Consider the following 24,199-nt stretch of genomic DNA (forward strand, 5'->3'; position numbering starts at 1 on the left):
AACGAAATGAATAATAAATCGGAAGAGAAATCGGAATCAGGAGGAGGGAATTGGAAGAAGGGAAAGGGGAAACAAAGCGACTCGCTATCCTCGACGAAACGAACGAAGGAAATACGTAGGATTTGAGAGGCGAAATTTCTCCGGGATGGGTCCCACGGGCAATCGTACCAGCGAATTAGATACAGTGAGATCAGGGAAAGCTAACGGGGCTGTAACGCCGCCTCTCGTCCTTCCAGATTTTCAAATATTCATTTTCTCATAGCGTGCTGCACCGGCTGCTCGTTGGGGGATGCAACGGATTACGGGGTAACGTGGCAACCCCCGTCGCTCGACTTACAGTCGACGACAGTCATGGGAATTCAGCCTATTAATCGAAGTTTGCGTGTCGAACCACGTGGCTTCGTCCGATTCGACGTCGATGTTTCAAATACGCTTGTTGGAATAGCGTCGGAAAGAAAATTTCAAACTCGAAGATCGAAAGTTCGAAACGATCGGGTGCAATTTTCTTCTATTTATACGTACCGCATATATGTATTACAGATTGACGTACGAAATATTTTTCCCTATTTTGCACGAACGTATCGTCGAATGCGCGATGAAATCTGGGAGATTCCAAATACGTCGACGCCGACCGAACGAACGATCGGCGAAAAAGACGGCAAATTATATCGATCGAACGAAGAGCAGTTTACGCTTGCTAAATTGCGCTACGGACTAGAAGATCGTAATTAATTTCGTCGATCCGTTGCTCCGGCGTCTCGCGAGCGACAAAAGTCCTCACCATGGAAGCTCGATGCCACATTATCGCGCGCACAAATTACCGGGAAATTATTGGAGATGATGGCGCGATATAACAACCGTGGAAGAACGGTTCGGTCGATGAATTCCAGACACGTTCGCTCGTCTCGATGACATTGTCGGCCGACTTGCCGCTATAATGACTGGGACCGGACGGCAAAAGTGGAAATGGAAATCGGCGGGCCAGCATCGATTACGATATGGCCGTGTCGCGTGACAGAACGGGCGGAACCGGCCAGTACAATGCGCTAATGCGACACATTGTTCGACCCTGCAAAAATTGCCGCTCGTTACGAAGGCCAACAATGGCACAGTCCGTGGCCTCTGTCGACGGACACACGCCGCCGTGAAAATTATAGCGGCCGTTCCATCGGTCCGTTCGGGTCGGTTACTCGGCAAGAATCGACCAACTAGGGAAAGAAAAGGGAAATCGAGGGAATTTCGGAGATGCTGGTCGCCTCGTTCGCATACGGTGCGTGGTCGCTCCGCTCTCGGCTGGTGAAACCCCAGGAAGGCGATTTCGGTGATGTTTTGCAAATAAATTTACTATCCATTCGCAAAGAACTTTTGTATACATGGATCTGTGAATTCTTAGATTTCCGAGGTGTCGAGATGTTTGCAAGTGTCTCTGTGTTTAGAAATGCCAAAGATTCCCAATGTGAAAGTAGCCGAATCTCCAAGTTCTCAAATTCCCAAGCTTCAAACTTTTATAGTTGCGAATCGAATTCAACTGGAACGTCCAATCTCCGAAAATCTACAATTTCCAAGTTCATAAAGTTTGCAAATTGAAAAGGATCGTACGCCTGCTTTGTAGGAAAATACCAAAGAAGATGGTAAGAAAAACACGTTCCATGGTAGAATAGCTGTAATCCGACGCTTATGAAGGAACCGAACGTCTTATTCGCCCTGCTATCTATCTCGACGCAAACATTTTCCCTCGACAAAAACACGTTTTCCTCGGCGATGTGGAAAGAACGATGCCAAAAAGGAACTCGATCGCCCCCCCCCCCCCCAGGAAATCGTTTGTCACGCGTTAAACTAGCGTCGCTTGGTTGTAGGTTGAAGGAAGAAAACGTTTCGAAGGAGACGTACAGGCGATCGATCATTCGCTGCGTGTGAAAACCAGCCGGGGCCAATTTCCAGATGGCGAATAATTAAACGTCTGCGGCGACAAAAGGGCTTGTATATCGCGATATTACGTTCTCGATGAAAAGAAGAACAACTTATTCCGGGAGCCTTGGGACGGTCTTGGGACGGTCTTGGGACGGTCTCGGCTGCCATTGTTCGCCAGACGTTTCATCGAATGAAATGCCCTGCCACGGCGAGAAAGTAATTAACGACGAGGCCGGAATTTCCGCTTTTAAACGATGCATTATGTGCCTCTTGCTTGCTTCCTTCGATACACGAACGAAGATACGAACGATAACGAATAGAGATACGAACTGGCTCGCCAAAGCATCCGAACGTTCGTTGACCTTTTCGACGTTCGATGGTTTAGAAACTCGAGGATTTCGAAGTTTCGGGACTCTCAGGGTTCGAAAGATTTGCAAAACGCTCGGACGTCTTCCTCTACTTTGCAAAAACGGGCCTCGTAGAAACGGCAGACGCGTCTCGATTTTCACCGGCTTTTACTAATTACACGCGTGCTTACCTTTGCTATAGCGTTGCGCGTCGAATCCGCGAATACCTCATTATCGCGAGACACGAACAGCATCCGAATTTCACGAACTGGAAACTTGGAAAGCCGTGGCAATTGTTGGAGAAATTTCGTTCGTTACTCGACGCGAAACATGGTCTCGTAGCGATAATGGCGCCACGGCTGTATTACACGGCTAATTCTTTGACGGGAAAGCAGAGGCAAGTCTGCGACGATGTTTCGTACGCATAAAACGTCGTTTTATTACCAGATCGTTTTTCATTCAGTTTCATCCTGGTTAATGGAAATTAGGCACGAATCACGCTGTTATTAAGGAAATTTTGTAAAAAGGTTTCGACGAGTGGTTCGATGAAAGTCGAAGGAGGCCTTCTTTCTTTACCCTGTATCTTTTATCCACGATTACGGTATAATTAGCGATCGAACCTATCGAAGAGTTCGGATTACGTAAAATTGGAATCGTTAAAAGTCGAGCAAAGACCAGGAAGTCGAGGAAGACTAGGAACGACCACGATGGAAAAGACCACGAGAGCCGGTTTAGTTTTTAACTGGCCAACGAGAGACGAAGGGAGGCGACACGTTGGTCGGCGAAGGTGCGAGGAAAAACACGGTGGTCGCGGATACTCGAAGCGAAACAAGGCACGAGGGCCGTGGCCATCGTTGATCGATCATTTGCATAGACAAATAAGTTCGGTGCTGTGCGACGAATCGTTGTTTATCCAGCAGTCGAATAATCGTTTTCGAAGCGATTTCGAGCCTCCTCGGGCCGAGTGTACGCCAGGCCGAGCACTACATATACACACACGGTCAAGTGGCCTTTCGAAAATTCGGCGACGCGCGAATCGCGGCTACAACGTGTCGATTTCCAGCCGAGCTACCGTCTCTGTCGGTTCACGTGGTTTTTCCTATACTCGCTTCTTCGCGTGGTAGAACAAGGTTGTCCCGCGGTCGACGTTCCGTCCATTTGTCCACGCTTCCGCGTGCTTATTTCGTAGAATTTTGCGAATAACGGTATTTTACTTTGACTCGATGGGAAAGATCGTTGCGGGAATCGACGTTCGAGAGCGTCTCTTGGTAGAAACAAAGCCGTTTTTCAACATCCTCCGTGAACGTTGACAAAGATTTATCGGGCAAATAAAAATTTTACGAAAGCCGTAAAATCAGAGAAGAAGAGGCAAGGAGAAAAGGAGAAGGAAAGGAAGGAGAAGAGAAAGCGAGGAAAGGTAGAACGTTTGTCTTAATTTGGTGACGTGCACGCTACTGGACGCGCAAACGCGGGGAGTTCACGTGGCCGGAAAAGGGGAACTGAACGGAAAGAAGACAAACACGGGGGCGGCCGGATGATTAATTTCCCCGAGCGCGAAGGAACGCGCCACGTTGGCGCATATTTTATGCACGCGTTTAACTCTCCACACGCCGTGGCCAACTTAATTTTCGCCGGATTCCATTACGCTTTTCGTTTATTAGGGTTTCGTCTTAATGAAACCGGCGGCGATCCTCCGGGAGATGCTTTTACATCGTCGATCTGACTCTGTTCTTTCTACTTGCGTATTGGTACATTCGTGGCGACCAACGATGTTTCTTTTCGCTCGTATTTCGACGTATCTGGTTATCCGTATGATATTTATACATTCTTGTTGTCCGGTCGTTAAACCGGATAAGTAAAGATAAAATAAAATTCAGGATATAGAAATGTTTGAAATAAATTACCGCTTGATCGCCATCGTTCGTGCATTTGCTCTAATCGTATAAAGAAACGAGTTTCTCGTGGATTTAACAAATTTTATATGATAAACTTTACAACATAAATACATTCTCTGTTATCGACAACGTTGTACTAGCAATTACGTTCTAAAATTGACAAAAAGTAGGTGAATAGCAGGTGGAACGTCGGCGAAGAAATCATTATTTCGTCGTATCGTAGAGAAGCACCGCTACTGGCAACGTCTTCGTCGTCTTCGATTGTTCGTTGTTCCAGAGGCAAATAAAGGTCGTCTGCCGGGTCGTAAGTCAGATTCGCGGATAATTCTTCCCAGAACGCCATTCTTTCTGGGAAAAATTCGCTTTCTATTGTCATTTCCGGAAGTTTTCCAACTCCAATTTGCAAGAACTTTTGCGATTCCTTGTAATCTGGCCATGGTGTCACTCTCCAAGCCTCTGGTACGCTTAACAACGAATTATCCACTTATCGATAAGATACTTATTAGTAAGACGATAAGAAAGATACAGTATTGGATATTTTCTCATTTTCTACTAATTGTCTACTACCAATTGTCTTGTTATTAGGAAGTAAAGATATTTATTTCGCGTTACCCCTTAGTTGCGAAGCTGGCCCACATCTCGGTCATTATATTAATCATGGTTATATCGTCTTCCGTATTGTGTAACATGTAATCTTCAAACTCTTTGTTGAATATTGGTAACAAATAATTTAAATCATCTACGTGCGAGACTCCTAAAAGAACCACATTGTCGATTTAGTGGTTAATTTCTTTGGAAGAATCGGTTGTTGCTATATCGTGGCTTAACGCCTTGTTTTTTCGCGACTTTTTTACGTATAAAAAGTAAAAAATTCTTCGTTAGTAATCTTAACCCTATCGATAAATATAAAGTTGGTCCCCCTTGCAAATATATTCTTATAATATTTAAATACACGTTTAATTCGTTAATTTAATAAATATTACGCTACGTTCTTAGTATAGTATCGAGTAGCTGCATTCTACGTATCGCTGTGAGCGTGATAATCACGTGAACGTATTAGTAAGCCAATAAACATGAAAATCGATAAACAGTACGATGAGAAAATTTGAAGAATAACGTTTCGTAAAAATCTCAATTACAAAAGAAAAAGAAAAGAAATGTAAATGTTCTATACTTGATTGGCGATACTTCTACGTATACGAGTGTATAGTTAAAATTTGTCAAAATGGAGGAATAATTCCAGAGTACCAAAGTTTGGAAATCCTAAAATTCCAAAATTCCAAAAATCCAACGATCCGATGTCGCACGGTTCCAAAATTCCGATATCGCAAACTCCTAAAACTTGAAAAGTTCAGCATTAAAAAATTCCCAAGTTTGAAAATTCTAAAATTCGGAAATTCGTAGAAACCGCAGTCGCAAAATCCCAAAAGGTTGTAAAACGATACTCGACGAGGAAGCTGATAAAGAAATTTTGCCAAAAGTTAGAAAACCGGCGATGGGTTCTGCGTCTATGGGAAACGACGAGCCAAAAATTCACTTCCAGCCAAAGTTCTACGTTTTGAATTACGATGTTCTCGAAAATATGAACTCGCGTAAAAATTCGTTGTGTATTTAGAAGCAATATGGCTGATGAAGCACTAAAGCATTAAAGCACTGAAGCATTAAAATACTCACCAAAGTGTCTTGGAACTCCTTCGGTGAAGGCAAAAGTCGCGCTAAAAGTGCCCTCGTATGAAAACACATAGAGATAGGTACTCGAATTCATTACGTTCGATTGGTACTTTAAAGTTTCATACGTTGGCCATACGACAAGAGCATCTCCAATGATCTACAACATCGACACATTTGTAAGTGGATTTGTAAAATTATTAGCAACGTGTTCGTTAATATCGAATCGCGTGATTATTCTTATCCTTATTCGGATAATTAACGACGTGTCGTCCGTGTCGTATAGATAGAATAATTTATAACGGACGATGGAATAAGTCGTTCCATGGAATTATTTTGTCAAAGAAGATTGGACACGCTCGATTAATTAATTGTTAGTTTAAGATGTTATTTGAAAGAGTAGCGTATAAATAGATGTTATTTTAACGATCAAAAGGTCGAAAATTTGTGGAAAAAGCAAGTTTTCCAAAGAGTACGGCTCCCATCCAACTATCTACGTGAAAAATCTTGCTTGACAGTTTCGAAGTAGCGTTGACCGAAAATATTCGAGCGGAGAACACACGTACCTCTGTGATATTCCTTCTTAGCGTTGATAACGTAACGTTGCCGTCGAAATAGAAATTCGTAAAGGCGTCCAAAGTGTCGTTCGACATCGCGCGATATTCCAGCAAATAGAGCAGATACATCTCGAAATTATTTAGTATTTTGTCCTCGGCGCTTGGATTCGTCAAGATGGCTTCAAATCGAAACGAGCAACTTTTTCAAAATGAATTAAAACTTGTAATCGAATACCTCGCCAATTATTCTACTTGTGGCGATCCGATACGAAGAATATGCGAAAAAGAGTAGGACTCTGCTGTTCTTCGTCGAACAAATGAAATACCGCGAAGAAAGAAGTTGTTATTCGGAACGATCCGAGAAAGACAGAAAGCGCTCGTTGTCTCTTTCGAAGCGAACGAGAAGAGATCGTCGAAATAGCGAAAAAGTGTTTGTTCGAATAAAGAAAATTATCGATAAAGTTAAATACTAAATTAGTTATTACTTTCGCAAGGCGAAATTTACCGATCGATTTCATCAGTCCTTCGTCCTTGGTCACTCCTATGATAGCTGGAATGTCTCTGAACAGGCGCTGCTTTATCGCTGTCAGCGGATGCACCGTTACGATGGCGTCGTCCGATTCTTCCTCGATCGTCGGCGCGAAAATGCAGCAATGGCCACTCCACCGCACTATCTTGTTTGCCAAAGTTTCAACGAAGAAGATTTTAACGAAGTGAAATTTTCGTGAAAGCTCGACGAAGCATTCGATATCTAGAATTCTTTACACGATCGTCGACCACGGATGGAAATCTACGCCATGGGTCAGAGTTCGGAATAACCAAAATTGAAAGTTTCGTTTCTTAGAAGATCGAGCTTGAGAAATTTGAAAATCTCGAGTCTCTCGAAAACAAGACTTTGGACGAATTTTGTTCTACTTGTTCTTCGACTTGTTTTTATATGCAAGATGTCCCGTGGTATCGAGGAACCGCTTCGACGATGGATCGCGCACGCGAAAACAACGGAACCTTCTTGCCTACCTTGCGTACCTTGCGTTCTGTTTGCAAATAGGTAAATGAAACTACTTGCATCTTTCGATAGAGCTACTTGAACGTAAAACTCGTTGTAACTCGAGGCAAGTTTCACGCGCGGAATCCATCATCGGTGTCGCAGGACACTCTGCATAGAACTTACATGATAGTCCATCGTGTTTCTGAAGCTTCCGACGTCCAGCTTTCTCAAGCATCGCATCATTTCCTCCTCTTCTTCTTCGCTTAACTCTGCCTCGTCATACCGTTCTTGTTCGCGCGTCACGTTCGGTTGCGCAGTCGTCGTATATTCCTCTTCGCTTTCAGGAAGACATCCGACCAACGTGGCCGATACCAAAGAATATATTCTTATCCAATGCGCGGGCAGCAACGCCGTGGGACTAGTAGCAACTCCGCTTTGAACGATGTACCTGATGGCAATGCCGTATTTTTAAACTCCGACGTCCCACCTGATAACTTTGTCCCGTTACGACGAAACGTTGATCTTACGGCTATGCAAACGTCGCGTAAAACGAAACTTTTGGACGAAAGATCGTCGTCGCGAAGATCATCGACGTCGCGGTTACAGGTCCGATTAAGAAACCAATACGAACGTCACGCTGACGATTCTACGACGGAACGATAGCAAACGGTATATACTTGTAGTAGGGTCGATGGATTTACAACGAATAGGCGTGTGTATTTGTCGGAAAAAGATTCAAATTTCAGAAAAGGGACGCACAGGGACAATTTAATTTTCTTCGGTTCGATCTCTAGACACGTTGTTCGGTGGTTTACGATTTATACGCGCTCGAGTACATGGAAGAAAAACGGGTGATCTCAACGTGTGATCGGTGGTCGATGGTCGGTAGTCGGTGGTCGATGGTCGGGGTTCCCTCGTAAGTTGGAAAAGAACGTCCCTCCGCAAAATCGTTAACATACCTGTTGAACAGTCCTTCGGTCTTGTTCGTGATAGCCAACAAGTGCACGGCAGAGGCACCTGCGCTGTGGCCCCATAGAGTCACGATGTTTGGATCGCCGTTGAAACAACGAATGTTTTCTTGCACCCAACGTAGCGCCATTACGATGTCTTTCAGACCGTTGTTGCCTGGATTGTGTTTGGTGGCCGTGGCGAAGAATCCTGTACGTACGGAGAGAAGTGAACGCGTGGCAACTGGCGTGTCAGCGAATCGCAGTATCGGAGAAATGAAACAACGAGGCATTGGAAAATTGGTATTCCCGTGATGAGGGAAAACATGGCAATTTAGGAGCTGGATATTAGGAAAAATTCGATCCGAAAGTTGTGCGATCGAATGTTGGAATATCGGGAGATCGGTGTACTGGAAAGTTGCGCGAACGAGAATCGCGGTATTAGTAAATTGAGAAATTGAAAAATCGAATATCAGCAAATAGGATTATCGGGGAATTTTTTCTCTTTCCACGCGTCTCTATTAATTTTACATTTTTCCACATTTCGCTCGATAAAACGTGAACTTTCGAATTTCTTATTACCCAAAATATTCAAACGATATTGGATCGAAACTACGATCACATCCTGGTCCATCATATACTCTGGTGGGACTTGTCGATTGTTACCACCGTTAGTGGCGTACATTCCGCCATGCACGTACACCATCACCGGAAGCGCTCTTTTCTCCTCGTACCCATCTCCGTTCTCCTCTGAAATCTACAAATACTTCCTTCGACATTGTTCGTTAATTTAGTCTAGTTTTTAGCATCTCTCTTTCGGCCGAAGCAAACGTTTAGAGTCGTAGACTTTTCTCGGAAACTACGAAAGCAATAAAAACTCATAAATAGCAAGCATCGTATCGCGACACGAACTAACATTATAACTTATAACCTGACCGACTATCAAATTTCCGAATTTCCTGGAACCGCGTAAGCGATATTTTTTAAAGCAACTGGAAAAATGCTGCGTCGCCTTGAATCGTTTAAATTTCATTAAACCGAGAGTGGACCTTGCGACTCAATCGAGATCGCGTTTCAACAAAACTTGCATTTGTTTCGCAAAACGTCGCTATATGTTCCGAGTTTCGCGCTGCGAATCGACTCGAAAACGGTATACCGTTGCGTTTCGAATCTGATCGAATTGTTCGAATAGGATTTATATCGAAATTTTAATATTCTTCTTCCGCTTATACGAAACGACATCGCCAACGTTCTTTTTTCAATGCTATAAACTTTTCCACCGTATTCCTGTTTTCTATTCTTCTTCTTCTCTTTGTTTCTTCTATTAACACGTTCGTTGCTTTTCTGCTTTTCTTCTATACTTTGCTTGCTAGCGTCCCGTACGCAAACTGCCCCTTTTCTCTGTACTTTGGGAATTTCTCGAAACATTGTCAGAAGAAAATTAATCGGTTAAAGTCGTAGAAATCTCTCTCCTATCAATTTCATTTATAGAGTTCTTTTTCTACGAAATTAATACGAGCGTAAACTTCCATAAGCTCTACAAGATACAAATATTTATACTACGAAGATGAAACTTTTCTGAAACTCGTTTTCAATTGTAACGGTAATTTATCCTGGTAGATGCCCAGGACCAACGTAGCTGTTTCGGATAAGCAAAGTTGCATATTTTTACGCTTTACGATATCTACGTACGTGTGTTTTTTCTACCTCTTTCATTTTCTCTTACCCTCCTTTATCTCGTTTATCCTGTACTGTTATTATTTTCATATTTTTACCTGGCTTTTTTGCTGAATACGCTAAAAAATATTTACCAGAGGCACGTAAACGTTGAGATAGAGACAGTCTTCCTCTCCAATGAAGTGGCCTTGTTCGGTCACTTGAACGCATACGGGGGCATATTCCGTTGCTAAGAATGTCTCCGTCCAATTGCGAATCCATGGCCTAGGACTCTGTCAAAGAATTTTTATCATGCCGCCAAAATTATTACAGACGGACTACGGATTTCTATGGAAATTCGTATTCCCGAGAATATAATTGAAATCAGGCTTTCATAATATTACTGTGATATGTTACATAGATGAAAAGGTATGCTATACCATCGAGCACTATAAAAAAGCACTATAGAAAGCACTATAATATAATTTAATATATAATAATAATAATAATAATAATAATAATAATAATAATAATAATAATAAAACATGTTTACACATAAACTCACCCTAAACCTCAAATCATCCACAGGCGGTTGAGCAAAAGGAATGCCCAAATAATGCGCGACGAGTCTTCCTCTGGTGCTTCTACTCAACAATCCCTGAACCTGGCCGAATCGAGTCGTCACTTTTGCCTTGTACGCGTGCGAACCGCTTACAACGATCATAAACACCATCAAAACGCCGAACGAATATCTATATATCGATCTATCGGTCATTATAAACGCAGGTTGCTGGCTATACATTTCGCGAACGCTTTTCGCACGAGTACGCGCACGAGATGAGGATGAGTCGCGCGTAGACGAACAACAATGACCGATCGCGCGACTCTAGTCGGTTATATAGACGGGACGATTACGCTGATTCACTGGCGAAACGCGGTGCGACGCCAAATTCGTTTGTCTCGAACCGACCAAATAAATTCTTTTCCCTTTTTTATCGTCCTATTGCGAACGACGATTTATAACAAGTGACGCGATAAGTGGCAGAGATAATTAACAGGATAGTTAGTCGCGGGTGGTAGGATTGGGTGCGAGGCGATTCTACGAGAGGAAATAAGTGGAAAATGTGGATAATAAACTTTTCTCGCCAGACGCTGTTCTCGAGGAAGATGAATTTGAAAATGTACGCTGCACGTGCATCGGATCGAATGGCGACTAAACGATTCGATAGAAAAATTATGTTTCAATGTTTTTCACCTAATCACGCTGGTACAACTTGCGCTGATTGTTTATTCATACGTGGTCGGTATCTAGCCGGAAGCGGTATATCGATAACAAGTCGTAAATTAATACGTTAAACGGTGACAGCGATTGATCTAGCCGCGCGCAACCGTACACGTATACTGGCCGGAGTTGCGCGCAATTCTTTACCGCCGATTTACGTCACTGAGAAGAAAGAACTAGTCGCGAGTTCATATCTCGAATAAGCCCACGATCTTCTCATCTTCCCTGAAACGGAGATCGGTTTACGTTTTCGTCTTCGGCCATGTAAGCTCTAGCGTCTCACCGATTTTACCCACTTCGCTATATCGTTTTTAAATACTTGGCCAAGTTTTACGTTCGTAAGTGTACTCGCTAAAGTTTCGACGTCGGACGAGCAATTGTACCACCGGTGTCTTTGCGCAACGTTCCTTCGCACCGCACCGCTTGTTAGAGTTATCCGCGTTTAATGGAAAAGCGTTTGAGCGAGCGGAGCAGGACCACGCAGACTCCCTGCTACGTACACAGAAACAACTGGTTATCTATTGGCTTTATCAAAAAAATGTTTCAAGGCAAATTTACGAGTACGTTTTTATCTCGTTAATACCTAAGTACTATTCGAGATAGCAGGCTAACTGCGAACTTTTTAATAGACGTTTAATATTTCTTACGGTATTAATCGATCCAGCTGGATGTTCGCTACGAAAAAAGAAAAAAAAGGTTTCCTTCCTTCTTCTTATTTGGTTTTCACGGCTGTTTTACGGTTTGCACGGTTGTGTTGGAGTTGTTAAATCGAGGAAGGAGAATGTTCGAGCTTGTCGGACGAGAGTTGTTAAGTTTGGTTTGTTGGTTTGACGAAGCGGATGAGAAAGGGATTGGAGCGCGTGCTTAGGATGTTGGCGAAAGTTTGTTACGCGGGGAGAGTGTCTGACAAGATGTATTCGCTTTTCGTGGTTCAGCGATGGCGCTGCGAGAATCGTGTAGGTGCCGTGGACTTACTTGGAATTTTAAGGGGAGCCGAAAGATTTTTCTCTTTTTAAATGGTAAGCGACATTTAGAGTTTTAGAGAGATGGAACGTTCGTTTAAGTAAGGCAATGTGACGACGATCGGAACTCGGAATTTAGTTCAGTTAGAAGATGATATCTGATAAAATTATCTGTAAAATTTGGTTCGATATCTTTTGCTAACAAGTCGCTTCTTAATAAAATGAACTTTTTGGCACGAAATCAAAATTTTGAAAGCTATGGAAACCCTGAAACTACAAAATTAACAAGTGTTCTCTTCAACGGTGACGTGTTTGCGAATCGGGTAGAGGTCGAGAACAAACGTAATTGTAGCAAATTTAGATAAGATTAAAATTCAAACTGTTTTCTTCTAAACTTCAATTTTGAATAATTCGTTACATTTGTATTGCAAAGTAAAGCGTGCAATATTTTGCAAGCATCGTTTCTTCCAACGAATCGATACAGGTATCGAATTCGGATAGACGCGTAAAACAAAACTATGCGGGACAAATATAATTATTCTTGTTAATTGTAAAATCGAAGAACGTTACGCAAGACAAATACAATTATTTTTATCGATACATCTCTTGATGTCGTTCGTTGGTCAAAGGTCGTGGCCTCAGCGTCATTAACGCCGATTACGCGTCACTCGATACAGCTCTCTTTTTTTCTTTCGTTTCTTTTTTTTGTTCGGCGGAACTTCAACTTCCTATGCGGTGCTCTATCTGCACAGCGTGTTTGTTTGCAAACTTAGTATCGGAGTTTTCCATGTACGTATTTAGGAAACAACGCGTTGTCGAGAAAAAGTTTACACGCGGAAGTTTCGTGGTATGGAGACTGTGTTTTCGATTTTTTCAACATTTTTACTACTTTTTAGCTTTGTCGCGTCCTTGTAGACTTCTCATACATATTTATATCGTAATAACTATTAATTTTATCAGTTTTTAGGTTGTACGGTAATACGCATATTTATAAACACGTAAGATTTCAAGGTAGATGTTAATAAGAATGCTTGTGACATTAGATAAGCTGGATTCACCGCGCGTAACGAGTCAATGCCGAAATTGTACTTTTCTCGCGTATTATTCCATCGTGTTTAGTTGCTTTTTGACTCGCGCTACCTGCGCCTTTTGCGTTTCGTAAGAGGTTGTTATCCAAGGAATTCGCAAAAATCCTGTATTATTTCTTTGTTGAGATCGAAAGAGCCGTATGAAATAAAGTTGCGTATAAATACTTGCGGCGAATATTAAAATGAATTGCTTTCCAGATAATATCAATTTAACAGATGATAGAAGATAATGTAAACTTGCCATAAATAGGCAAACATTCTAGTTGTCCCTCTCGATCCTATTGAAATTCAGAGTCTCTTTATTAATTCCATTAGCATTTTCTTGCCATTTTTCGCCCCACTTAGCGAGCACCGTTAGAGGAATTCGTCGTTTCGAGTGGCTGGCGTTGATGATCGAATTAAGCGGAAAGTTAAGCAGCCCGTAGTACTTACGAAGCGGTAAATTTGTTAAGTTGAACTGCTAATCCAGCGACTTAATTACCCCTTATCAAACTACCATCCACGTTGATGTAAAGGGTGCTTACGAGCTCGTGTCCAATGAAGCTCGTTGATAAACACGATAAACGAAAACTGCTAATCCACTCGCTTCCACCGAAATGTGTAAGATTATCAAATCCGCGATGCAACCGCTATACGGCGTTCTTTTTACGTTTATTCATCTTCCGTTCTTACTTGGTGTTAAGGAGCGTTCCACCCGATCGTTAGACGATCCATTTTTCCATCTTCCTTTCTTTTCTTTTCCTTCTTCTCTCGCGACACGTCGAACCAACAACACGCGTTTATCGCCCGTTATACCTGTCGCGGCGATTATCGTGTCCGGAGTGCGAATAAAGTGCAAAAAATTGTTAATAAATGGACTTTTGTTCGAGCGATTCGCGAGACTGCGCCTATTACCAAACAACCACCGCATATCCTCGTCGGGATAGTCGCAGCTATTCGAGTTACATTTCCGTTGTCAATTTGAAGATGGTTCGGGATCGTTGCTAAAATTAAACAAAAATGAAAACATACAGCGTTTTGAATATTCCGTTGCGAGTCAAAGTCGGTCCCTTGGCGTTAGAACGGTATCTCAACGAACTGCGAATAATTCCATCTTACAAGAGGCAACCAAAAGTACAAGCATAGATGGACGAAACGGAAAAGAAGAAAAAGAAGAACGTAAGCAAACCACGAGACATCGACCGAAGACGAGATAACGCTAAAAATTTCATCGGAATCCTCTCCATCTTTATCTTCTATCTTTTACTCGACTCAAGGCGAGTGGGTTCCGGCTGGGGTCCTAACAATTTCCCGACAAGGGGCTTCCCGCGGGAATTTCCGGTCTGTTTCCACGCGGAATCTCCGCGCCACCTTCGTTACGCGTCGTTTGCCAAGCCGTTTATCTCCTCGTCATTAGTTATGCCGTGCTGCTTGCCTGTTTCCAACCGCCCTGCTTCCACCTCCCTTTTGCCTCCTGGTGAAAATAGGTTGCCGTTCTAATTGCCGGTAACCACAGTCCTGGCGTTACGGTTTGCGTCACACCGAACGCACAGGACCTTTGAGCTCTCGTAGTTTCGAATCGAGCCTTTGATAAGCGATCGAATTTTAAATGGGCTACGTTTAAATATCTGCTGCGAGATTAGTGAAATTTCGATTACACAGGCGTCGGGAAAATACAAGAAACTTGAAAATGTATAAAATACTTTGTATTCTCGAATTTTTTCGTAGCGTCGTCGGGTTTCTTGCGTAAGAGATAGCGCTAAAAATTGTTCCGCAAGTAACTCTAGCCTGTACCTTCGAACATATCGCAGAGTGAAATTTAGAGCGAGTAAAGTAAAGTTCTCGAAGTTTTCATAGTTGGAAAACGTCAAGGGATGCTGGTTTTGATGATTTCGAGGAGGGTTGCTTGAATTTAGGAAGCACGAAACTTTAGTCGGGGTTATTTTTGGAAAACGGCGAACGGTTGAGAGGATTTGCGGAGGAAGGACGGGATTTAGATAGTCGAAGGCTTCTCGGTGATGCATAATTTCGGGCGGAGCGGTTTCATCGCAGGATACTTGGCCAGGAAGTTGATTAATAATACCGTTGCTCGTGATGCGGCTTGGTTTCTTTACACTTGTCAGTGTCGCCGGAGACATTTAATGGATAATTTTGCAAATACCGCAAATAGAATGGCATATGCTAACAGTTACTAATGATTGGCTAAAATTTGTGCGCGTTCCAACAATCTCATTTCCATTAGAAACTGGGATTTATACGTGCGTTGCAAGGCTTGTAAATCTTCGAACAATTTCGTACATCCTCGAACACAATTGGCGCGAGCAAAAAGACGAAACTGAACCGTTTTCGTGCGGTTTCTGAGCTAATCCCTTCGATATGCGGCGCGTATGTAACTGTCTAGTAACGATCAAACAGTTCGTCCTCGAATATATCAACTATTCGAAACGTTGCGACTTCGTAATAAATATATAAGCGAATAAATTGTACGAGAGTATTCATCTTGAGAGTAAATTCATCTTGACAGTATTACCACGGGATTTTTAATAAAAAAAGACATTTATTTAACGAATAATTGACGAATTTTCGGTGAATTACGATCGCCCTCCAAATCGTTCGTCCGAACGATAACTTGTCGTTAACCCGTTACCCTGCAATATGGAATCGCGCTCGTGGTTCCTATTCGACAAAGTTCTGGCAAACTTTTTATGACAAAGTTTAGTCCGACCTCCGACTCGAGCTTCCTATTCGTCAAATCGAGGATTACCAAGCACCGTTCCAAATTACTAAATAATGTTCCAATATTTTGCATCTGTCACGGCGCGTTACTGCCGCGAATAGCTGACGCTTGCTTAAGTATTAATAGCTACTAAAAAAGTCATAAGGCAAGGGGTTAACACAGGGGTTCGGTGTCGAGTGAATTTTATATACATATAGTCAGTCGCGAAAGCTGTGCGTACAGGCTTCCTACGTATACATAAAGTATTACAGCATGAACGTTAGCTCTGCAATTTTTCTTTCTTTTTGTTTTTTTTTTTTTTTTTTTTTTTTTTTAAGACGCGTATCGTTAAAATTTAACACGATCTATCGAATATAGTTCGATCGATATAATTCGATATATATCGGCTGCGTTGAGAAAGAGACGTTACATCGACAAGAATCGTTCTCCTATGGAATTACAGGGCAACTTGGTCTCGGGGAAATTTCTCCTCGCTTTGATCGATTCTTGCTTAATTCGATTAATTATCGGCAAACAGAGTCGAGAGTCGAGAGCGGAGAAACGTATTCGATATTGCCTAGAACGAGCATATTTAAGAAAATGAAAAAAGACTACAGGAAAAAGTACAACGGTAGGTATGTGGTAGCTAATCGAGTTATCAATGCCAGCTATTCGAAAGCATTTGCAAACGTGTCCGCTTTTAAAGCTCTGTTTGTCGCGAGAAACTAATTGCAGAGCGGCTGCGGCCATGCATCACCACCGACGACAAGCGTCAAGAAACGCGGCTCGAGTGAATTACTAGCCAGAGGATCGCTTTATGACTTGTAACGACCACCTCGTTTGCTCGATCGCAGCTGCTTCCCTCTTTCGTTCGAGGTTCCCGGGCTTTTCCAGCTTTTCGAGTTCACTGGCTAACCTTGAACGAGGGTTGGACTTTCTGGGTTCGATAGACTGCTGCAATTTCTTTTATCTCTTTTATCGTTACTTCGTTCTTTTCGCGCTTCTCTCCCGTTTCTTGTACCGTTATAGTCTACGATAATTTCGTGGTTTTCGTGAATTATTCTTAACGACCAATTTCCGTTTGTTGCAGGTAAGCATTCGAGAGGAGACGGTGAGTTTGCAGCGATTTTCATAAATATTTTCAGAAATGTTAGGAGAGAATTAAGTAATAAAATTATCGATATAATTTCTCCTAAAATACTCTGGCAAATACGAAGAATTCCCGAAATAAATACTTTAAACGTACGTGGAAAAATTGTTCCGAATTGTGCAAATATTCTCGATGGTTGAAGAATGAAAAGCTCGTTTTATTTTATGGCATTCCGTTTTGAAACTCGTATGCCTGTGCTACAACGAAAATTCTAAAACGACGATGATATATATGTATCGTGTGATATATCGTAAATAACAAAACATGATCGAAGTGGTACGTTAATTATACGCGTTTTACTAATACAAATTTCTTTCCCCGTACGAGCCGACTACTTCTTATTTCGACGAATCTTTGTTTTATAACGATAAAATCTCTAAAAGCCAGGAAACGATTGTTTAAAACGTTTGAAACGCTTACGAAATATGAGAAACCGAGGGAAGACCTTGAAATTCAGAAAAATCGGGAGATCCGAAAGAAGTTGGTCGAATCCTTAAAAGAAACTTTTCCCAACTTCGAGATACGCAAGAACGAAGAGCAAGCATCCCCAGAAACAAATTTCCGAAAGCGCAGTAGCGATTTACCCCGGTAGAATATTTTACAGAATATCGTTGTACAGAATTGGCTCGCAATGGGCTTGACACGGCCACCTATCTTATGGTTTTTATCTAATTAAAGCTACAACGCACGCATCCCACGATGTCCTTGCGATATACCACGCTGTCCTTGCGAAATACGTAGAGGTGTCACAGTCCAGTTTAGATCTTTTTTATATGTACTCGTGTATGCTTCTGTATTCGGTCTAAAAGTTTCGACCACGATAACCACGAGGTGCATCGAGAATACGAAGACCCTTTACCCTTACGTCCCTGATATTTCACCCCTGAATGCTCCAATGCGTCCAAAAGACGCAGCCTTGTCCAGGAGGCGACACTCGATTCTCAGGATAACGCTTTCACGCCGGTAATCCTGCAATAAGAGAACGCGCGTTATTCTCCAGCTACGACGATACGGATTATTCGAGCTAGTCGACGCGAGAGATCTCTGTTTTAGAAAATCTAAGATCGTCGGCTGCACGCCCGCTCGAAGATAAACGAGAAGCAAGAGGGAGAATGGCAAAACGTACCGTCAGTCTGGAACCGCGTCCTTTCGCCGGCAACGAATGTAGCATTTAGCGTTGGCGAAACAGCGACTGGACGCAGCAGCGGAGGAAAACGCTGGCGCGGGGTGATGCATCGGTCGGAGAGATTAATGCATCGCGGCGAACAGTTTGTTAAAGTGAATAACGGCCGGCTGCAATAATGATATTGCCATTAAGCTGTCCGCGGAAGTTTCGTTTTCGCGGACGCGGTCGCGTCCCGTTTCAAAAGCCGATCGATTCTCCGCGTCAGCTCGGCAAAGTCTTCTGGATTTCTGGCTCTCCGTACAACAAAGTTTCGTTCCTGCAGGCCAAAGCATATGTCGGAGATGAAAGAACACCGGAGTCTGTAATTGAACAATTGTACTTATTCAATCCGATTGTAATTGTTCGAGAGTCGTGATAATGAGCTTGGGCTCGAGGCGACAGTCAGTCGCCGAACGTAGCCGCGGTTACGGGATGAACGCTTTGTCTAACATAGGTATGGAGTAATTCTATAGCTCTCCTTAAAAGAAATATTCGTGGCGACACGCGACAGTAAACATTCCAACGGTTTCGGTCCCGTGGCTCGCCACACGCAGACCCTATTCTTCGAGTAAGATGATTGCCAGATGTCGATGCGTCTCCGCAGTACATGTTCGGCTAGCTCGAGGGCCCGTTATAAATCTTAAGATTTAGTCAACTAAAGTCCTTCAAACAGACAGTCTTTGTCCCAACTACGGGAAAATAGGGGAGACCTATTTTTCAACGAGCGGCGTCTCCCACTAGCAACTTTCCCTCGAGGGCGGCTAGCATCTTTTTCTAACCACCGATATGGAGATTGACCAATTAGCAGCAACGCCAATTTCCCTTACTTTCCGAACGAAGGCTTTTCTCGACGAATCCGATGATCTCGTGTCCTTAGACACACCCCATTATAGTTTTCCTCTGTGGCATCATCGGGACGGGAAAGGCATTCTCGCTCGCGATCTCACTGATGAAAGGAGTAACCCTTTACGACCAGTGAATATTACGCATCCGACTTAGATTTTGTGAGTACGTTCATCTATCATCCCGTCGACCGCGGATTCGTTATTGAACCTAGGATCATTGTCATTAGTTTCTCGAGTACCTAACTACCACGGTTACTTGTCCGGTTCTATAATAATCGTATTTGCACTAGTCAATGTCTTCTCTATTGCATAACGACAACATGTAACCCAAACGAAGATTCGTTTCACACCCCTAACCCTAATTCTAATGTAAACCCGACACATAGATTAGATATCTTTGAACATCGTTTTTAATCGAAGAACGAGCGTTTGGCTATGTACGTGTAACTTATCGCTGGTTACATGTACGGGGCGAGTGAGAAGACGCGGAGAATACGGCAGCGGCTGATTCAGCGCGTTAAAATAAGAAGAAAAGTTGCTACCGACGTATGTCCGATGCGAGACTGTGTTCGAGCAACGGCTTGCTTTCTGTCGTAATAGTTGCTTGCCCAAGTTCGGAGAAATTGCTCAAAGCGAGCAGGCGCAACTTCGATAGAGAAGCGTGAATGCATCGTGCGGTAGGTCGTCGAACTTGTTCGAACAGCTTACACGGATTTGTCGGCTACTTTGGACGTCAGGTTGACGAGCAGTTTCGACGCTGTCAATCGACGTTTCATAAACAAGAGATTTTAAACGACTCGGTAGCTAGCAATTCGATGGATTCGGATCCGGAGAGCGAGCTGGTCGATAAGTAAGGCCAACACGACTATCCATTGGCAGGAGATCGTTGATCTAATTGCAAGCAACGTCTAGCTATACCGGAAAACGAGGTCGTATCGGACATACGTTCGTGTACGAACTTTTCTTCTTACTTTACCGCGCTGAATTCGGTCCCTTCCCTTACGTTTTGGCTCGTGCTGTATATAACTTGCTTAAACGTATCTGAATCTTGGGTAAACGGTATAAATATCCGCAGCCTACTTATTACCAACGATCCGTTACCCGAAAGCGTCGTTGTCTTGCGAGAAGAAAACTTGAAAAACTTTGAAAGCTTAAAAGAAGCTTAACCCTAAAAAAAGAGTACGTACGTTGTTGGTGTGCGTGCGTTAGCAAAAAGAACGGCGATTGTTGGCCGGGTGTGTCCGGTTCGTTTAATCCGTAGCACGATTTCCCTGTGACCAGTCGGGCACCAGGGTGTAGTAACGCGTTAACGAAGTATTTACTATTCTATTACCAGGTACCGCGAATTTCCTCCATTTCCGCCCCTCTCCTCCCCTATTTTCTCGTTCACGTTCCCCAAGGCAGGCACACCGATTTCCGAGGAACGCTACTCGGCTACGCAAGTAACGAGACACGAATCTCGATGAAACTCGGTCGATTGGGAATAAGAACGTGTTCCTTGCTTCTTCTATATCTTCGATTTGGATAAAACTCGCGCGAAATTTGTCATACGCAGCAACCTGAATCTTATTTTCTTTCGCCTAGGACGATAGATGGAGCGGTTTTGTATCGGTTGCGCAGCAGCTTGCGAACGTATTTATATCCAGCGTCCATTTTGCGTGCGGCTACGACCATTTGTCACAGGCCTGTTCTCCGTTTTACGTGTTACGCGTGTCACGCTACGTTATTGGTTCGATGGCTAAAAAGAGGACGTCGGAAGCGGAGAATGTCGGCCAGGAAAATTACAACGATAACTGGAATCGGTATCGATCGAGCTGGCCGATACCTTTTGTGGGAAAAAATGGCTATTGGAAAGAGCGGAGTTTCGGGTTTACAGCTAGTCAGAGCGTTAGAGCATCGGTCATCGTCGGGCTGCGAACGAATTCTTTCGCTTCTCTTATACCAATAGGTCGAGGGGGTCTAGGATGACTGATTATTCAGGGAAATTTAACGACGTGGAATATCCGGTGCTGAGAAAGTTAAGCAAAATGGAAGGTTAATCTTCGAGCTTCGAATGGACAATGGTTCAGTGACTCGACGATGACAGATTCGAATTAAGCCACTTGGCTCTAGATTCGTATTCTGTATTTTATCCGATACAAATGAAATGAAACGAAATGAAACGAACAACATAGTATGTTCGATACTTGTGCAAGTAAGTCTTCGCCTTTTTTACTCGCAATCTGCGTACCAGTAGCGCGTAGTTGTAGCGTATACTTGTAAAAAAGGAAGCCAATGCCCTCGGCAATTAACACGTGGACGAACGACGATAATATTCTCGCACGAGGCATCGACAGCCGCGATAGTAAACGACAGATTCGCGAATATCGATAAACTCGGCGTCGTCCCTATCGGAGGAATCAGAAATTAGTCGCGAAATCGTGGCTCGCGTCGCAACTCGCGTTCGAATAATTTACATCGTTCGCCTGTTTATATCAACGTGGTTGCGTCCGATGATTGGCGCACGAGCGTGCACGCGTTGGTTCACAGCCGCCATATTCGATGCAAATTCCGCCGTGCGAAAGCCACCGAACCGCGATCAACCCCTATACGCTCGCAGTTGATACGATGCTCGCGATCTCGAGCGTTCGACGTGGTCGATTCCTTCTTCCTTCGAGCGACTCGCCGCTGTTTCTTAGAAACGTGTCTCGTACGGGTAAACTCTCTCGTGTTAGAACTGATAGAACGTCGAAGTAACGGAACTCTCGAATGATCAATTTTATCGAATATTAAATTTCATCGGTGCAACGGAGACGAAGGAAATTGCAAATAAAAAAATTGTCTTATCTAGCGAGTTTTGTTGGGAAATTTAGAGGGAAACTTGGTGTAGTCGTGGCTTGGGATATCAGCCCTCTGGTGGTAAGATGGCAAACTACCGAAAGTAGGTCCGATATTCTTTCGTCTTATGCGCGTAATATGAGTTTTTGCACTGTCAAATTTCCTATATGTGCGAGTGCTACAGGCAGACTTGCTGGTCTATTCGATTAAGACTGCAATCAACAGAGATTTACATAATGAACTCAGGATTACGTAAACGTCACTCACGCGAGTAGTAGCTGACCGATCTTGGCGTGGTCGATCTCCATGGCAACATTTGGCAGTCCACTCGGCAGTAACTTTGATCTTAATCGAAGCATCCGTTACGATCTTACTTACTATTCGTCGTTGGCCCGGTAATCGAGATTGATAACACCTGGATGATGACAGAACGCTTGATTAGTTTCCAATATGACGGCAAACGAGATCCACGTACGCTCGGTACCTAGTTTACGGCTATGGATCAAATTTTCTGCTCTGACACGTGGACAAAGTTGGACGTTTACTTCGTCTTCGAACGTTTTGCAGTCAATCTGTCTAATTAATTAATAATCGCGAGTCTCGTTACAGGAAAAATTCAATTTCAAAATGTTTCAATTTCGATGCGCATAACGTATTCGCAAAGGATATCTACAGGTGTTTCGTCTCTGTGTACATATATTCCTTCTTTATTTAATATTCGTGACGCGAGCAGCTAATAAACAAATAGAGAGAATTAAATAAATTAGCAATTTGATTGCCAGAACGCCACACAGAATCGGAGCGTACGTTCGAATTAAATTGACCTAACGATTTTTCTCTCTAATTATATCGCCGAGAGTATCGTTTTCAGCTTGTTTTTTCCCTGCATTCGCACACGGGAGTTTTCATATGCGAGAGTTAAATAAACTAAAAAGCAACTCGATTATAATTATTATTTCGCAAGAGGCCGCAGTGGGAATCGTTCGTTTGTCTCTGGACGAACGAATTATTTATTCATTAACGCGTGTCGCACGAAAAGCATCGCGATCCTACGAAAATCGCCTGTCGCACCGTTTGCGAAATGTACGCGGCATGAAATTAGCGTTAATTACAGCTGTATGCGACGTATCGAATAAACGTTTCGGGAATATTGTTTTCCTGTCTTTTGTTACGTTTCGGTCCGATTTATTTTCCGACGGACCGAACGTTCGGCTCATCCTTGTTTACGGCAAAATTGTTTACACGCTGAAATAAATATTACGTATTATCGTTTGCGCTCCCCGGAGTATACGTTTAACCGAGTAATCAACGAAAGAACGTAATTTCTTGTACAACTGTTTTGTGTTTTTCCTATTTTTGTGTTGCGTTTCGTTCTTATCGTTTTGTCTCGCATCGCCTGCTATTAGCGATTACAATTTTACGCGCTTACGTTACGCGCTTTATACGCTATATCGTATTTATATGCTTAATTTAGAATTAAATAATTAATTTTATCTTAGCTAGTGCTGATAAATAATCTATAAATAACTAGTTTTCTATACTTCTATAAGCGGTGTAAACATTTCTATTTCTTCTAGCAATCTTACAGTATTTATCTTTTTTTTTTTTTTTCTTACATTGTATTCTGTTAGTTAGCGATTTATCAGCGATCGTGTATCGTTGGTTTTTCTCCTTTGTTCGTCTCAAGGGGATTCTGTCTCCTCCTTTCGTAATATTTCGTATAATATACATATGCAGATTAGAAGCGAGCCTCACTAGTTCTGCTATTATGTAAGTTTTGTGATTAGTGGACACAGCGTGTAGATACTATAAGGTGTATTTTGCTGGAGAGGTAGGTAGACTTGATATTTCAGGTGATTTATGAGCTTACCTGCGTACTGATAGAACTTTTATCAGTGACAAGAACATAACGCTTCTGCGAGGTTCGGTGCAGATGTTATTATTTAACGTATTAAACGTTACAACCACGTTTATGTAACGCTTTAACCTGTTGTTTTGTAATTCAATCGCTGCCGGAATTTTCCTCCAGCTTCTCCTCCTCCGACAAGTTTTACAATGAACGTAACCAGTAGGTATTTTATATTTACGATATTTGATATTTACGGCCAGCTGTGTATTGCGGTCGTACGATTAGCACATAAATGATATAATATAGTAGAATGTAGAGTATATGCGATGCTTTTAATCGTAGAACGCGATACGTCAAAGTTGGAAAATTCGAAACTA

The 24,199-nt window shown here is 42.8% G+C and overlaps 2 protein-coding genes across 10 annotated transcripts in view; one reads left to right on the forward strand and one right to left on the reverse strand.

The window, feature by feature from the left end:
- Window positions 1–24,199, forward strand: part of LOC126874833 (polypyrimidine tract-binding protein 2) — a 419,953-nt gene that overhangs the window by 56,208 nt on the left and 339,546 nt on the right. The window lies entirely within an intron of this gene.
- Window positions 4,214–11,364, reverse strand: LOC126874831 (juvenile hormone esterase-like). Of its 3 annotated transcripts, none has more exons than XM_050637294.1 (11): window positions 10,535–11,364; window positions 10,125–10,262; window positions 8,896–9,070; window positions 8,326–8,524; window positions 7,550–7,814; window positions 6,884–7,052; window positions 6,388–6,557; window positions 5,828–5,981; window positions 5,402–5,488; window positions 4,766–4,907; window positions 4,214–4,617 (listed from the first exon to the last, which is right to left on the reverse strand). In XM_050637294.1, the coding sequence occupies exons 1-11, from the start codon at window positions 10,769–10,771 to the stop codon at window positions 4,290–4,292; spliced, it is 2,064 nt and encodes a 687-aa protein (XP_050493251.1). In that variant the 5' UTR covers window positions 10,772–11,364; the 3' UTR covers window positions 4,214–4,289. The 3 variants fall into 3 exon arrangements, with proteins under 3 accessions (XP_050493251.1, XP_050493250.1, XP_050493253.1); XM_050637293.1 differs by having other exon boundaries at window positions 5,402–5,494; XM_050637296.1 differs by lacking the exon at window positions 5,402–5,488 and having other exon boundaries at window positions 10,535–11,358.

The sequence above is a fragment of the Bombus huntii genome, chromosome 16 (genome assembly GCF_024542735.1).
Source record: "Bombus huntii isolate Logan2020A chromosome 16, iyBomHunt1.1, whole genome shotgun sequence".
Taxonomy (NCBI): domain Eukaryota; kingdom Metazoa; phylum Arthropoda; class Insecta; order Hymenoptera; family Apidae; genus Bombus; species Bombus huntii.